General features: G+C 41.5%; 1 protein-coding gene and 1 long non-coding RNA gene across 4 annotated transcripts in view; one reads left to right on the top strand and one right to left on the bottom strand.

Annotated features, from left to right (window-relative positions):
• Positions 1 to 3,104, top strand: part of LOC110260293 — a 75,770-nt gene extending 72,666 nt beyond the window's left edge. The window contains exon 3 of the long non-coding RNA XR_002343324.1: positions 2,349 to 3,104. This is a non-coding gene — a long non-coding RNA (uncharacterized LOC110260293). The remainder of the gene's footprint in view (positions 1 to 2,348) is intronic.
• PLAG1 (PLAG1 zinc finger) overlaps positions 1 to 16,502 on the bottom strand; it is a 50,134-nt gene that overhangs the window by 7,286 nt on the left and 26,346 nt on the right. For 2 of the 3 annotated variants that reach the window (XM_021089354.1, XM_013996756.2), the window contains 2 exons: positions 3,098 to 3,195; positions 47 to 405 (listed from right to left, as the gene is read on the bottom strand). In XM_021089354.1, coding sequence (XP_020945013.1) covers positions 47 to 288 — 242 coding nt within the window. In that variant the 5' untranslated portion in view covers positions 289 to 405; positions 3,098 to 3,195. Of the gene's footprint in view, positions 1 to 46; positions 406 to 3,097; positions 3,196 to 16,502 lie in introns of those variants that run through there. The other variant, XM_021089355.1, reaches the window with a different exon arrangement.

The following is a 16,502-nucleotide window of genomic DNA, read 5'->3' as shown; positions in this document are numbered from 1 at the left end:
CAACAAAATAGAAAATAGAATCTGAAAGACAAATAGAGTTTAATACCTTTGTAATTTGTACTTAGAAACAAAGGCTTTCGTGCAGTCTTGTTGTATGCACTTGTAGGGCCTCTCTCCTGTGTGAGAGTAGGAGTGAACCTTTAATTTCTCAACACTGTTAAAGGCCTTGTCACACAGTTGGCAAGGAAAGTTTTTTCTTGGTTTGGTTTCACCACGCTTACGTTTCCCTGAAGGGACTTTCTGGGTATCTCTTACTTCTGACAAATCACCAGGAATGACAGTGGCCATCGCAGCCTAAACCAGGCCTTCTTGTTGGACACTTGGGAACTGCCCAACTCCACTAAGTGATTTAGCTTTAGGTGGCTTCTCAAGTTTCATGTGGTCGTAAAAGAAAGCAAAAGGGGACTGGAAAAAAAAATAAGAAACAACTAGTTTGTAACTAGATTTAATGTTTTAAAGTTTTATTTGCTACGTGATGCTTTTGAATTAAAAAAAAAAAAAAGAAACCATAAAATGGATTCAGCTGGTCTGATGTAATATCTGTAGGCGTCTTTATATTTGTCAAACACATTTTAATGCATTGCTCAGAATGGACAGTTCACAGGTCCCCTGAAATCCCACTGGATAAGCGTCGCACTTGGGGAAAGCAGTGGCGATTTCGGGAGCTCTCGGGAAGCATCAACATAGGACGGTCAACGTGGCATTATTAAAGCTTCGCGTTTTTACAAGGCACTAGAGAATATATATCTAAGAATGCAAAAATGTTTCTGCACATATCTTAACGTCTAAAAATCATTTTAACTTGTGCAAGCCGGCGCTAGTCACGCTCTCTGTTATAGGAAGATATAAGCAACTGAAAACTCTTTTAGGCACCTTGTGAGCCAGTTAGTCCAAGGAAGGAACACTCAATGCAGACACCAGAGGCCTGAAAGAGTTGAACGCGTCACCCGAGGTGAAGAGTGACTCTTGATATCAGTATCATCACATGCACAGGGATTTCTGGGTCCAGGGAAGAAGAGAATTGTCTTCATAAAAACAGGCACTCCTGAAATGGGTAAAACCTTTTGGTGCTCTGACAGGTGAGGATTGTGGCCTTTTGTCTCTTGGGGGAAAGAAATGATTTGGCTGAAGTAATTTTCCCCACCTTTTTTCAAATCACAGAAAGTGGTGCTTGCATTGGGCAGCCCAGTCCGAGCAGGGGGAGCAGTGTCCGACACACCTGTGACCCAAGGGGCAGTGAGCACACCAGTGGGTCTGGTGGCTTAGAGCACAGTACCTGTGCAGACATGCCTCAGTGCAGAGGTGTGTCAGAGTGCTGTGAGAGATGGAATGTATGGCCAAGAGTAAGTCTACTTAAACCAAAACTTCTAAATGGATTGAAACCTTTGCAAATTCGTGGATAAGTGATCATAAATGTCAGCAATTGTATTTCTCAGAGGAAGAAACCAATTTCCTGCAGATCCAATTGATATAAGAGTTAAATGATTCCTCACAATTCATGAATGCTAGTTTAGCAAGTTATTTTTAGGAGACAAAGAAATTTTAATACTGGTAACCTCTTTCAAAAAGATATGATTCTTAAATTGAAAACTGGAATGTGGCTAAGTGACTGTTATCAGCTACTGATGGACTGGATATTTCATCCTATTATATATTCAGAAAATGATGAAAACCAATTTCTTCATATGACTTGTGTTTCAGTGGACACTTGCCCTAAAGAGCAGATTTCAGTTTTACTTTTGCAGGGGCTCCAAATGTAACCTATTTTTTTTTTTTTTTTTTTTTTTTTTTTGTCTTTTTAGGGCTGCACTCTTGGCATATGAAGGTTCCCAGGCTAGGGGGTGAATCAGAGTTGTAGCTGCTGGCCTACACCACAGCCACAGTAATGCTGGATCTGAGCCATGTCTGTGACCTACACCACAGCTCACGGCAACGCCAAATCCTTAACCCACTGAGCAAGGCCAGGGATTGAACCTGCATCCTCTTGGATGCTAGTCAAATTTGTTTCTGCTGAGCCATGAGGAGAACTCCTAACTGACATTTTTGCAAAATTAAGTGAAAATTACAATCGATCCTATTATATTTTAATGTAGAAGCTGTCACTAAACAGGCAAAATATAGCAATTATCCACTCATCTGATTAAAGTGTAAAGTGTGTGGGTAAGTTAATTGGTGTCTGGTTCACATAGCCTTTCTTCTTCAGTAGTCAGACGCAGGCAAGGTGTTCAAATTCATGCTTCATGCTGTTCAAATTGCCTGAGTCTCCTTTGTGGTTTAAACATGACAATAACACAGTTAAGGCAACTGACGTCACAAACGCTAATACAGTATGTTTCCTCTGGTTCCAGATGTGCTGAGACTCAAGGACTAGCTCTTTTCCTGTTATGCTTTTGTTCAAGAGACAGCTTCTCTGCCTCTCTCAGAAATATTCTGCTGTAACCAGTAATGACACTGTAATTGGTATAAAGCATTCTGCCAAAGGAGGAAAAGAGGGTAATTCTGACGGTCTGATTTTCTAAGGTGATGCCTTTGTGCACCTATTTAAAACACTGTGGGAAAGAAGCGGATCAATTTTCCAGCTGTAAAATCAACACGGAATGCACAGTGGCTAAATCCCTGTCTACTGCAAACAACTGAAAATACTTCAAAGACTGGTCATATTTTGCCATTCCTGGGTTATGAGACCCAATCATAATGGGGCAGAGAATTCTAGCTGAGGACAATGCCAACTTCTAAGTTACTGAAAAAAAAAATGTACTGCAAGTGTACCACGAAACAACCCATGCTTGATCTTATTAAAATTGGTGATATTCAACAGGAAGGAATGGAAGAATTCTGTTATCTCTGGATGTACAGACTGAGCAATGAAGAAGTGCAGATTTCAAATATTACACTGTTCTGAGACCAGCTGAAATTTTTTCATGGCTAACAATATCTTTGTATCTTGATACATTACAAAACTCAATTTAAAACCACAGGATAAATATAAGGTTGTGAGTTCAACATTGAATAAAGATCTGAAGTCATGATATGCTTATCCATCAAATACTTTAAAGATACATGCAGAGAATGGTAGTGTTTTTTGTGCAGTGCATACCTGATGACAGATGGAAAAGCCTCACACCTTGATCTTAGCCAGTCCCATTGACTCTTCGTGGAAGAGAGCGGAATCCGGTCCTTCCCATTGTGGCCAATCTACGGAACAAAAAATAAGAATGGACTACACTCTAAATGGAACCAGTCCATAAATGATGGAAAATAAAGGGTCAAAGAATGGCAATTTCAGGATACATGCTTTCATTCCATACTCTGCTGAAGAGTCATGCATTAAGTTTCACCAATGGCGAATCTTTATTAGTTCTAAGCACATGTACATGATCAAACGAAGGCAGAAACAAAAAGTCAAACAGTATTACCTAGATAAATGGCATTTGGTGATGCTGAATGACACCCCACTTTTTTTCCCAAGTTCAAGGTAATTTTTTAAAATCTAACTTGCCCACCAAGAGAAATGGATACGAGGGTTACCGTTTGTAGACCAAACGGAGCAAATTCTCATGAAGCTAGGTAATATTCCGGGAGAGGCAGGCTCAGGTCTCTGCCGGGGAGAGCACACCTGTGGCCTTTGCCACGGAGCAGCAGGCTCCCGGGGAGTGGGCCTCCTGGGCTCACACTGCACGCGCTTGTGCAACACAGGTTTCTCTGAGCCACATTTGTGTTACCTGCGATACCTGCCAATTTATTTCCTCAGAATGCTGCAAGCGCTGCTGAAATGTGGCAATAACTCTTAGATTTCAAAAGCATGCAAGGGAAGTTAAATATAGGTTTGCTTCAGGAGAAGGGGTGTCAGGAAGAAAGCATCATTTGGTTTTAAGAGCTCGTGGTTGAAAAAGCTTAAAGCGTCTTAAAACACCTCTTAGGAGGAGGAGCCTCAGTAAACTAAGTGCACGTATAGAAAAATAATCTGTCAATACTTCTTGACTGTACAAGTAAATGTGAAAGGAGTAATAGTCCCAAAGCAGGAAAAGATGGAATGATCTATTATAGAGCATGCAGGGCACAGAGAGATTAGCCAGCCCTGAATATTTGAAAGATGATCATTTAAAAATCGTGATTATGAGAAGTTGAGAAGGAAAATATAAAACAGTTAAAAAAGAATAGCATTCACCAAAGACAAGTTAAGTGAAAACCATTTTACTTAATGTTCTAAACACAAATCTAATTATTCTCCCCTGAAATCGAATTTTCCCTTACTTTAAGAATTGGATGATGTGTAAATAAAATATTTAAGAGAGGGCATTCAAGCATCATTACAAAAGTACTAAGGGTATATTTGAAAGCAGCGTTTTTCTTGTAGTTTAAAAGACAAGAAAAATAAAAATTTAGACTAATAAAGGATGTTTAAAAAGTTCAAGCAAAAGCTCCATTTCTTGGTAAAGCACAGGACATGCATAAATGGAAGAACTGAATTCTGCACATCAAAACTGCAAAATAATGAAATTAGCTTTGTAAATACTTACTTGCCCAGGGCACACACTGAGTTTTTTGGTAGGGTAATTAGGAATATGAAAGCCTATTTTGTGTACTGTGCTATTTTGATAATATAAATACTTTACAGGTGGAGAGTGTTTTCAGTTCTATCACCTCCCTGGAATGTAATGGACCTGCGGAGTGGATGCTTTTATCACCAGATCCATTTTAGGTGAGAGGCCCAGAGAAGCCTTACAGCATATACATGGTCGAGAAGGGGCTGGTGCCTTAAGCTACTTCGCTCTTATTCTACTGCTTTCTAGGAGAAGAGCAGGCTGAACCGATTTGCAAGTGGATAAAGCCTGTCATTACACTTAAAAGGCAAGAGTAGGGGATAGTGCCTATTTTCTCTATCCCAGCTGCCCAAATGATCCTCAAATGGAAACACATTTAAGATGTAAAAAGCTTCTTTGCAATAAAGACAGTTTGTAAATTTTAAGTAATTTAAATAGCAGTTAAAATGATAACTAACATATCTGTCTGAGTGGGTAGCATTCTGGGTAGAAAAAAAAAATCTAAAACCAAAGCTGACTAGTGAACAATAAACTTATATTTTTTTCTCTTTCTCCCACCAATATAGATTCTACTGCATCTGAAATGCATCCATAACAATTTTATTGATGCTTACTGTTCAATGGCATCTATAATAAAAATCCTTTAGAGTCAAAATATTTCAGTACAGTTTAAAATTACATGTTATCTTGATTTGAAATGTTATAATAGTCTACAAATTATCCTGGTTACATATTTTACAGCCTGAAATAAAATAACAGACATCATTTTCATTTATTCTATCACAAAACATAATTCCAAAGTCATGGTTAATTGCCCTAAATTCAGCCTCATCATTTTGGTCAAATAATTTCTAAGGACTGCTAATTATTTCCTCAATCAAAGGAAACCAGAAGCTGTTTAAGAGTTCATTATTCTTTGGGTTGGTATCATAAACATAAGTTTATTCAGTTTCCATTCGTTGTCACCCAAACTAAAAATGTCACCTAACATTACCCGTGTATTCTCTTTGATACTGTGTTGAGAGAAACTTTAAAAAAGCATTGGAACTGCTTTTCTGAAAAGTCTGCCACAAAATGTGTACTCTGGTTTTTCTTTTTTAATAAAGATTGGTTACTCCGCTTTTCAGATGATTAAAGTTCTTCTTTGTCTTGATCTAGAGAATTGTGGAGCGAGGTAGAAAATGTACATACACCCATTTCAATCTGCCCTACGATGAAATGTCACCCTCAGAATACCCGCCCAGTTTTTGCTGGTACCAGAACAGACTTTTTTCCTAGGGCAACTTGGCATACACAAAAACAATAATTAAAGGGAATATTGTGTGCGTGCACACAGGTGCATTATCTCCCTGTGTTTTACATTCTAAAAGCGTGACTCACACAGAAAAATAACAAGCAAAATGAATCAGACATCAGAGGGTCTACTAAGACGAATTTCTACGAGGTTGACAGCAAAAGAACAGGCCTATTTGAAAATTGTTTCTCTACTTTAAATTCCACAGTTTTGAGAGTCATTTCTCTAAAAGCTGTGAATTTGTACAATACTTACCTGCATCAATAATTCTTTTACATAGGACAGACTGTACATATCAATATTGAAGTAAAAAATGATACAATATGGATACAATTTGGTCCAGCAAATGAAATAAGCCACTGGAAAGGTACTTTTGAAACTCTGAACTGTTATTTGTAAAGTTGTAAATTAAAACTATAGTAATGAGCATCCTCCCGCTAGGGAATCAATTAGCACAAGTGAAAAGTCAAACATATACTTTGCTAATGAAGGGCAAATCTCGTCATAATCAAAGCTTTATTCTCCTTTATGCTAATTATCAAACACCATTCATAAATAATTCAGAAAATGTCAACATTTGCCTAAAACAGGCAAACAGGTGGGTTGCAAAAGGAAACTTATCAGTAGTTACTACATTAATTTACACATGTATAAAAACACAATAAAGCTCTGAATAATGTGAAAGAAATTATTAACAAGATAACATAATGGAAGTCGATTGTGAAGTGAGGGTAACAGCCTACTTAGAACACTTTCTTTGATCCTGTATGATAATGTGGAAATTTTTACAGTGTTCCATTTTTGTAGGTCTATAAAATCACTTATTAATAAAAGAAAAAATACCTTGCAAGTATAAACATCTAAGGCAGAATCAAAAATAGACAATAGGCAACATTGGGGCAGGAGTTGTGTTAGTTTATTCACTGGTATTTCCCACAAAAGGAAGTACAATTTTTGTTGAATGAATGAAAATAATAAAAGCAGGACAAATGTTTTCCAGCAAGGAAACTATAGGCTCAATCACCATAATAGACATAGGACAGACTGTACATATCAATATTGAAGTAAAAAATGATACAATATGGATACAATTTGGTCCAGCAAATGAAATAAGCCACTGGAAAGGTACTTTTGAAACTCTGAACTGCTATTTGTAAAGTTGTAAATTAAAACTATAGTAATGAGCATCCTCTAACGGATCCTCCCGCTAGGGAATCAATTAGCACAAGTGTGTATCATATCAATTTGGTCCCCATCCCTAATAAAAACGTTGAAAGTGAAAACATGCCTGGCACCTGCATCCACGCCTGACATGGAGCAGGAAGGATGGCTGGGCGGTTAGAAGGTTAGAGGGGCTGCGGATGCCGCGAGAGGACAGGATGGAGCAGGCAGCGTAAAGAACAGGGTTGCGCCTGACCTGACCAAGTCGTCGGTAGGCACCCAAATAACCCATTTACACTAGGAACACCAAAACTTACAGAACTGATTTTCCTATAGCAGATGTCATAGTTAACTAGTATCAATCCACCAGAAGGATGCCTTCTTTGAATGACTGAATGCGATGTTTTCAACTTCTGAGCAATCCTTTAAATTGCAGTTCTAGGACAATCCTTTTGAAATTTACCAAACAATTTAGCCTTACTGCTATTTAGACAGGCTTATATTTAATATAAAAATCATAAAAGCCAATGAAGAAATGAAAGGAAATAGACCTATTTGTTTTTAAGAACCAGGAAGAAAAAGTCAACGAATTCCAAAGTGGAACCAACAGGTTCCAAGGTCAGCTCTTTTGCGTCCACAATGAAGGTGTTTCTTTTTGGGCCACCTTGAACTTGGAGTGGCTACTTATTTCATTGACTAGAGTTCCCATAGAGAATGCACAGATGATCTGAAGATGGAATATTCAAATACATTGTTTTGTTTTGTTTTTTTTAGGGCCTCACCCAAGGCATATGAAAATTCCCAGGCAAGGGGTCCAATCAGAGCTGTAGCTACTGGCCTACACCACAGCCACAGCAATGCCAGATCTGAGCTGCATCTGTGACCTACACCACAGCTACAGCAATCCAAGATCCAAGTCGCGTCCTTAACCCACTGAGTGAGGCCAGGGATTGAACCTGCATCCTCATGGATACTAGTTGTGTTCGTTACTGCTGAGCCACAATAGGAACTCCTCAGACACACTGTATCTTTCAATTCAGAAATATTTTCCTTGGTTAATTATTTTGTGGAGCAAAAATGTCATGTTAGGTTAACACATTTTTTTTTCTCTTTTAAAAGCTCTTTTTTAATGATTCATGACTTAGAAGTTATCTTTTCGTTTTAACTCTTATGTGGAAAATTTCCCTATGATTGTATATTCATATCAAAATGAAAAAAAAAAAACCCTAAAAACTATAGGTAGGTGGTATACTCGGGTATTTTCACTCTCTTCACGTGGGACATCAGTATTTACAAACAGGAAATGAGAGGAGAACTGTGCAAAAGGGAAGCAGTGATGTCTGCAGGAGGGAGCGAGAACAAAGAATTCCAGTGAAATCTGAATACAAAGCAAAATTGCTTAAGAAAAGTCTATTTTTAGAGGTTTTTCTTTTTTTTTTTTTAAATAGCAGTTCCAAAATGCTGGTGCTCAGGTGAGGATTATCAAGTAAATAATTCACAAGTTGGCTCAATCTGAAAACTGCCTAAATCCCAAACTGTGATGAGCTGTTTTTATGTTTTTACTACCCCTGACCCCTTAAATTCCTGATGCTACAAGACAAATGCTTAACACCCACTATAAAAATGTTCACATGGAAGGACCCCAAATGTTTGGAGGGCATGCCTCCATTCACTGCCAGTTAATGCTATTTATTTATTTATTTTTGCTTTTTAGGGCCACACCCAAGGCATATGGAGGTTCCCAGGCTAGGGGTCAAATCAGAGCTACAGCTACAGGCCTATGCCACAGCCACAGCAATGCCAGATCCCAGCTGTGTCTGTGACCTACACCACAGCTCAGGGCAACGCCAGATCCTTAACCCACTGAGCCAGGCCAGGGATCGAACTCATGTCCTCATGGATGCTAGTAGGATTCGTTTCTGCTAAGCCATGAGGGGAACTCCCTGATGGTTAATGCTATTAAAATGATAAATATAGCGTAATCCAAGCTTCAAGTCTGACCTCCCCAAGCAAGCAAACTGCATCTGTCAATTCAGATGAGAGGCAGCAACAGTACACAAAAGGGATGAAGAAAAGAAAGTTCCACTTCGTTACAAAAGCCCATGCGGAGAATTAGTTTTAAGCCATTTCAAAGTAAAGTGCACTTTAAAAGTAGGCTTGTGCCTAATGCTAGGGGTGTGTGTGTGTGTGCGCGCGCAAAATCTTCAGGCATACAAGCAACGGCCCCACACCTGCTCCCTGAGCTGTGCCTGTGGGGCTGTCCAGACAAAACCACTTCTCCGTCCCCACAGAGCTGAAGGCCAATAGGATCAGTTCTAGGTCAGGTGGTCAAGTCCGAGGTGGCTGCTCACCACCACCTGCAGGGGACCGGGCCCTCCCCCAGCTGTCACAACTAGAAGAGACTTGATAATTATATTCCTTGACCTATTACACTCGAGTGAGAGTGAACTCTTCTCAGAGGGAAGCTTTTCAGCCTTCTGCCTCCCTGAGTGTTTCACCCTTAATGCGGCCTGGGGAGCTCCTGCTGAAATCACCTGCCTCTCCCCCCGGGATGGGAAACTCAGCCACAAGGAGACCACTGTCACTCTCCCATCCTGGCAGCTGGTCAGTGCCCTGGCACGTGGCAGCCACTGGAGGAATATTTGTGGAACATACTATGGTCCTTTTAAGGAACCTCAGGAATCAAAACAAGCAGGTAAGCATGTTTTGGGGTTGCTGAAATTTCAGTGAGTTTAAAAGCAAGCTGAGAAGATATGCCCTGGAGAGCTAAAGGGTTAGTTCTGAGGAGGGGAAAACCTAGGGGAGCACGGCAGCCACCAGGAACCCATGCTGTCTCTGCCCGGGAGTGTCCAAAGCTAGGGAGATAGGGCACCTGCTGCTCAAGGCCTGAAGGTGCCCTGACAGGAAGGGAGAGGCCCCTGGGTGGCCCACAGGTGGCCTGGATGTTCAGAACACTGCTGCCACCCAATGTTCTGCTCTGTAGCCCAGGAAGCACTCATAACCAGTATTCATTATGATTTATGGTTTGGAAATGAATGCCGTTTTATGGAAAAGAAAAAGGAACAGCGTAAAATTTTAAAGCTTTCAAGAAGATGTTCTTATGTGATATTAAAACGGGGGGATGATGTCGAAAATGTCAGAGAAAATGTTTGACTGATTACAGATACAAGAGGAAGGAAAAAGGAGAGAATCTGCATAAATGGAGGAGGCCAAGTAGTGACCATTTTTTTCCTTCTCCTAACTGCCAAAATAAAGCTTCATTCAAAACAAGTGTAAGGACTACAATGAAACAGAACATGAAAAAAAATTATAACCCATTACACTAAAAAGCCACGGACATCTTCTTCGACATGTAAGAACATTTATAATATTTATAATATGGCAAGTTTATTCTGACTTGATTCTCACACTTAGTCTTCAAAGCATGCTGTGACCAGACAATTGCAGCAGATTAGTTTCTGGGCCCTTTATCTGATCATAGCTCTGTTCACGAGCACGTGAGACCCTGCCTGGCTCTCAGCCTCCAGCCCAGCCTCCTCCCCCAGGCGTGGCCCCACCTGCCACTGGTGGTTTAGGGCCCTGAGCCCATCTCTGGCACTGGGCACAGCCAGCTTTGTTCTCCCTGTCCAAGGGCTGAGGGTCCTGGCCCCTAAACCTCAGTCCTGTACTGAAGGTCCTGCTGACACTTACCTGGTGCCAAATCCACGTGTGCCTGGGTTTCCAAGTATGGCTACACCTCGATTCTGTGCCACTGGGCTGCACCTGCAGGCTGGGAGAGCTAGGTGCCCCAGGGTGTCCTCTTCCCCACAAGGCTAGCAAACTGCTTCCGTGCCACTGACTTCATTCTAGCACCTGCCCCATCCCAGCAAGCAGAGCTTACCCACCTGCCCCCTTGCCCGAGTCAACCAGGTCCCTCCTCGTAGACAGAAAGACATGTACTGATAACAGGGGACAGGCGGCCACGCTGGGCAAGACTGGAGAAGGAAGAGCTTAAGAGTTTATCTGATGGGCTATTTGAGGAACATGAACAAATAAGCTTTGACAGCAGCTCCACGTTTTATGCACAAAGTAAGGGAAAAATACTCCTTGCAAGGATTCCAATCCTTCCCCGTGCCCAGCACTATTCACGAAGTCCTACTGGACACAACACAGTTTGATGCATCTTAAAATGAGTAAGTGGCATGCTTATTATGTGGCAGGCTTTTCAAAGTTTTATCATCATGTATTATTTAGAAACTAGAAAAAACCGATCACTTTGAAAGCCATGCCATATAATGATAAAAGCCACCTACCTGGGGCCCTGCTCCAAACTCTAGCAAGGTAACCTTATTAATAGACCATCAGAGAATGAAGCATTCTGGGTGCCAAATACGGCCAATGCAGCACCAAGAGGCAACCTAAAAAGAAAAGAAGAGTTAGTTTGAAATTCCAAAAGTCAGCCCCAGTTTGGTTAACGCATATGAACCAAACTGTTTTTTATTCATTATCACGTATTCATATTCTTTACACTTTATTGGAAAAAATCTACCTCAAATTCTGCTAGGAACAATAGTGAGACAAACAAAATATTTGCAGCACATTGGAAAATGAAAAGGAAACAACCAACCAAAACCTAGATGTATCTATTCTCCCCCTGAATTGAAGGGAAATCATCTAGATTGTTTTTATTTTTATTTGGTAAAATATTGTTCCAAGATTACTGCCATTTCTGAAAATTGTTGCTTATTTTCTTCATTTATATTCTAAACACACCCACAGTTTTCCGTGGAACCCAGTTTTCAGAGGAACCTTTTGCGGCGTCTATCTTGTTCTGAAAATGGCCACGGGAGAAATCCTGCCGGTCGAGTGCCTCCCTCTGGCCGTGTGTTCACAGGGAGGGGTGTAGCCCTGGGCGCCCCAAAGCTGAGGCAGAGCACGGAAGTGGATGGTGGCCCAGGTGCTGAGCTGGTCTTCATGATAAGGCTATTCCTGGTTTTGAAAGTGACTTTGCAGGTGGCAAGTCCACACTCAACTGCACACAAAGGAAAACCTAAGTCCCAATGTGTGGCTTGTCCTCACCTTGGCTGTGCTGTGCAGGTGACGAAGCATTAGAGACACTGAAGGAGAGAAAGCGGGCGCCCAAGCTCTGGGCAGAACACCTGCTTCACTTCCCTGGTCCAGAGGAAGTGACACGGGACCATCACTCTATGAAGACAAAGAACGCACGCTGATGTAATAAATGCTCCCAGCGCCTATCACACAGGGAGCCAACCTGCATCGCTGTGGATGCTAATGCACTGGCCCTGTTTTCCAGGTGCTTGAGCTGCAGCTGCAGGAAAGACACCTCATGTCAAGGTAAGCAATGTGACGATGAAATAAAAGCTGCCGTAAGGTGGAATTACAGTGACAAACCAACAGTAAAAACAATACTCTATGGGATAAACTAGTAGGTTCAGAAAAGGAAAGGAGTACTATGGACTTCTGCCCGGAAAGGTGTAAGGAGAGAAGGGGGAAGCAGTGTGGGGGCAGGCCAGTTAGCTGGAAGGAGGTTCCCAGGTGATGCTCTGGCTGGAGTGAACCCTTACAGATGCTGTGAGGGTTCAGATGAGAAAAGCGAGGAGCCCGATGGCTGGGACCCGAACACTCCTGCACTAGTGATGAGAAGCAGCGTCCACAGCACTGAGAACAAGCACTGGGGTGGGGGCGAGGGGGCGGGGACATGAACCAGGCCAGAGGAGCTCCAAGCAGAGAGCTGAAAACCAGCAAAGACAAGCCCTAGAGAGAGGCCACCTGTGTGCCTGATAATATTAAGAAAGGAGAGGGCAGGAAGGTGGACAAGGATGGCTGAGCAGCGTGTGCGGGTTCAGGCAGAGCTAAACCGAGCTATCGGTTGGCTGGCGGTGGCGCCTACAGACCATCGACCCTCGTGAGAGGAAGCCAGGCCATCGGGAGGAGGAGGGGCACTGGCAGCTTCAAGAAGGAAGGAAAAGGTGGCAGAACCCACAGGAAGACGGAGCTGCTGAGAGTCCTGAACACCCACAGTCCCTGCGTAGAGGTCATCGCTTAGGAATGAAGACACCACACTTCAGCAAGAAGACGTGGGGTGGGGCAGGGTGGGGGCAAGGAGGCCGATGCCTCAGTGGGCACTGCCAGGTGAGCGGCAGGGAAAGGACCCCCAGTGAGGAGAGGAGACACTTCCTTTTGAAGAGCTCTGCACCAGAAGAAAAACGGTAGGGCTGTGGTGAAGGGGAAGTTGAGGTGCCCAGTGGGAGAAAGTTGGGGTGCTGAGGATAAAGAGGCAGGGGCAAAGGGAGCACTCTAGGAGACAAGGCGGGAGTTCCCGGGTGACTCCGTGGATTCGAGATCCCGTGTTGTCTCCACTGTGGTGCGGGTTTGATCCCTGGCCTGGGAACTTGCACATGCTATGGGCACAACCCTCCCCCTCCAAAAAAAGGGGACAAGGCCAAACCATGTCTGAAAAAAGGGAGAGGCTTTCTGTCTTAATTACAGACCTAAGAGGGATCCTGGCAGGTTTCTTGGTACAAGGAGCAAAGGATGCAAGGAGTTGGTCTAACCTTCTCAGGGTCAACAGAGCCAGGCAGAAGGGTGACAGTCTGGTAAGGACGCAGGAAGAGAAGGTGCTGGGCCTGGGGACAGCTGCCAGGGTTAGATGCTGAGAGGACAAGAGAGGGCTAGTCCGGGGCATCTTTCAGGGTTTTCCCCAAACAAGCAAAACTTGGTGTAAAAAATTAAATTTTTTAAATAAGACACAAGGATGTAATTCACAGCACGGGGACTGTAACCAACAGTGACTTTGTGATGACTTCATTTTATAATGACTTTTATAACGGATTATAATGACTTCAAATGGATCATAATCTATAAAAACAGGGAATCACTATGTTGTCCACCTGAAACTAATATAACATTGTAAATTAACTATATATACTTCAAAAATAATTTAAAAATTAATTTAAAAAATTAAATTTCTTAGTTATTGCTGTTGGGAGTGTATACTGTTGAAACTTTCCTGGAATGCGTTGTGGAAATAATATACAAAGCCTTTTAAGTGTACATGCATGCTGACCTGACCAGTTATTTCTAAAAACTGAGAGAGATTTAAGTTTAAGCACATTTAAAGCATATTTTAAGAAGATTGATAATGTCTCATAAAAGGGGTAAGGTATGATATGTCTATATAATAGAATAACTATGCAGCCATTAAAAACCATACATTTAGGATATATGCAGATGTAAGACGGATTCACTTTGCTGTACACCTGAAGCTAACACAACTTTGTAAGTCAATTATGCTTCAATACAATTTGAAAAAATAAAAAATAAAAACATAGGGAGTTCCCGCTCTGGTGCAGTCAATTAAAAGGTCTGGCATTGCTGCAGTTGTGGCACAGGTTGCAGCTGTGGCTCGGATTTGATCCCTGGCCCTGGAAATTCCATTTGCCACATGTGCGGGAAAAAAATATAAAAATAAATTAAAAAATAAAAACCACACATTTAGAATACTAAATCATATGATTAAATGCTGCTGTAATGCCAAAAATTTTAAAAGCAGGATACAGAATATACTATGATTCAGGTTTTGTAAAATACACACTTAGAACTATCGCCTATTCCCCCTACAATACCCTTAAATGTGCCTAGGTAAGTTCAAAAAATTAGCAGGATAGAGGCTTTATATTTGTCTGTGTTTTACAAATGTCTTACTTTTATAATCAGAAACAAATCTTTTAAAAAATGTTTTTTCAAATAATGATGCTGGAAAAAAAAGAACTTGAATCCATACTTCACTTGATATACAAACTTAATTCTAAATGGATCATGGACACAAATGTACTACCTAAAACTATAAAAATTCTAGAAGGAAACATAGATAAAAATCTTGTGACATTCAGTTAGTCAAAAATACGTTGGCTACAACACTAAAAGCACAACTCATAAAAGAACAAATCGATAAATTATATTTCATCAATCTTTAAAGCTGCCCTTTGAAAGACAATGTTAAGAGAATGACAAGATAAGCCACTAGAAAACTAGAAGAAAAACTTTGTGAAGCCTATATTTGATAAAGAACTTGAATTCTGGATATATAAAGAACTTCCAAAACTCAACAACAACAAAACAACCCAGTTAAAAAATGGGCAAAGCATCCGCATCAACATTTCACTAGTAAAGATATACAGATAACAAATAAGCACATTAAAAGATGCTCAGCTTCACTGATCATTAGGGAAATGCAAATTATTCCACAAGCAAATACAGCTGTCTACCCACCAGAAGGACTATAATTTAAAAAAAACCTGACTCAATTAAGTGCTGGTGAGGATGGGAGACAAACGGAACTCACACCACTGGCAAGAAGGTAAAAATGGTACAGTCACGTTTTAAGATTTTGGCAGTTTCTTAAAAAGTTACATATGTGCCTAGCAAGTGACACAGCCACTTCACATCTAAGTATTAACCCAAGAGACGTGAAGCCATGTCTATACAAAGATGTCGACAGGGATATTCACAGCAGTTTTAGTTGTAATAGTAAAAAATGAGGTACAACCTAAATGCCCGTCCGTGTGTGCATGGACAAACAAGCTGCAGTGGGTTCACCCCGGGGACCACTAAGCAGCAATGAGAAGGAACACACGACTGATAACGGTGACGTGGATGAGCCTCAGGACAACTATGCTGAATGCAAGAAGTCGGGCAGAAAAAGGAAGACATACCATCCGATTCCATTTATATACCATTCTAGGAAATACGGGCTAATCTGCAGTGACCGGAACTAGCTCAGTGGTTATCCGGGGACGGGCTGGGGTCAGCAGACATCACTCACAAAGGGCTAGGAGCGCACTTTCGGGAACAATGGCACGCTCCCTATGTTGGCTGTGGTGGTGGCTTCAAGGATGCAGCTGGAGGTCACACCCCGACAAACTACATTTGAAACACGTGCAGTTTATCAGCTATCAATTATGCTTCAATAAAGCTATTAAAAAGGCCATGTTTTCATCTTGGGAAAAGCCTAATGACTGAAGGTGAGAAAACAAATCTTCGTGTGAATTTACCGGAGTCTGCACAGAAACCCACTTTCTGTGAAATGATAAACTCAGGAACTAAATCCTTGATAAAGGCTCTGATTCAAAAGGACAAAAATCTCTCTTTCCCATTCAGAGGGGGGAAAAGAAGAGAGGAGAGGCATGCTGGCTTAAACCTAAGAGTCACATTCTAGCCTTACTAGAAAGGAAGATGTTCCAGGCAGTTTTCAGAGCCACATTCTCAGCTGTCGTCCTTGGAGGAAGCCAGCACTGTTCACCTGTTCCCACACACTCACACATGGCCTTGCATGACTTAAAGGCTCCAGGAATACACTCTAACTGGGACTGAGGCCTTCAAATTAGAGAGAGTTCTGGGGCAAGTTCCACTTATCACATACCAGAGGAAGTACCTAGTGAAGAGTTTCCATTCAGCCTGTGTACAGATCTTTCAACTATGTGAATGAGAGGTAGCCTTAAAAA

The sequence above is a fragment of the Sus scrofa genome, chromosome 4 (assembly GCF_000003025.6).
Source record: "Sus scrofa isolate TJ Tabasco breed Duroc chromosome 4, Sscrofa11.1, whole genome shotgun sequence".
NCBI classification, from domain to species: Eukaryota; Metazoa; Chordata; class Mammalia; order Artiodactyla; family Suidae; genus Sus; species Sus scrofa.
Note: the sequence above shows the minus strand (reverse complement) of the source record. Positions and strands in the feature narration are given on the sequence as shown.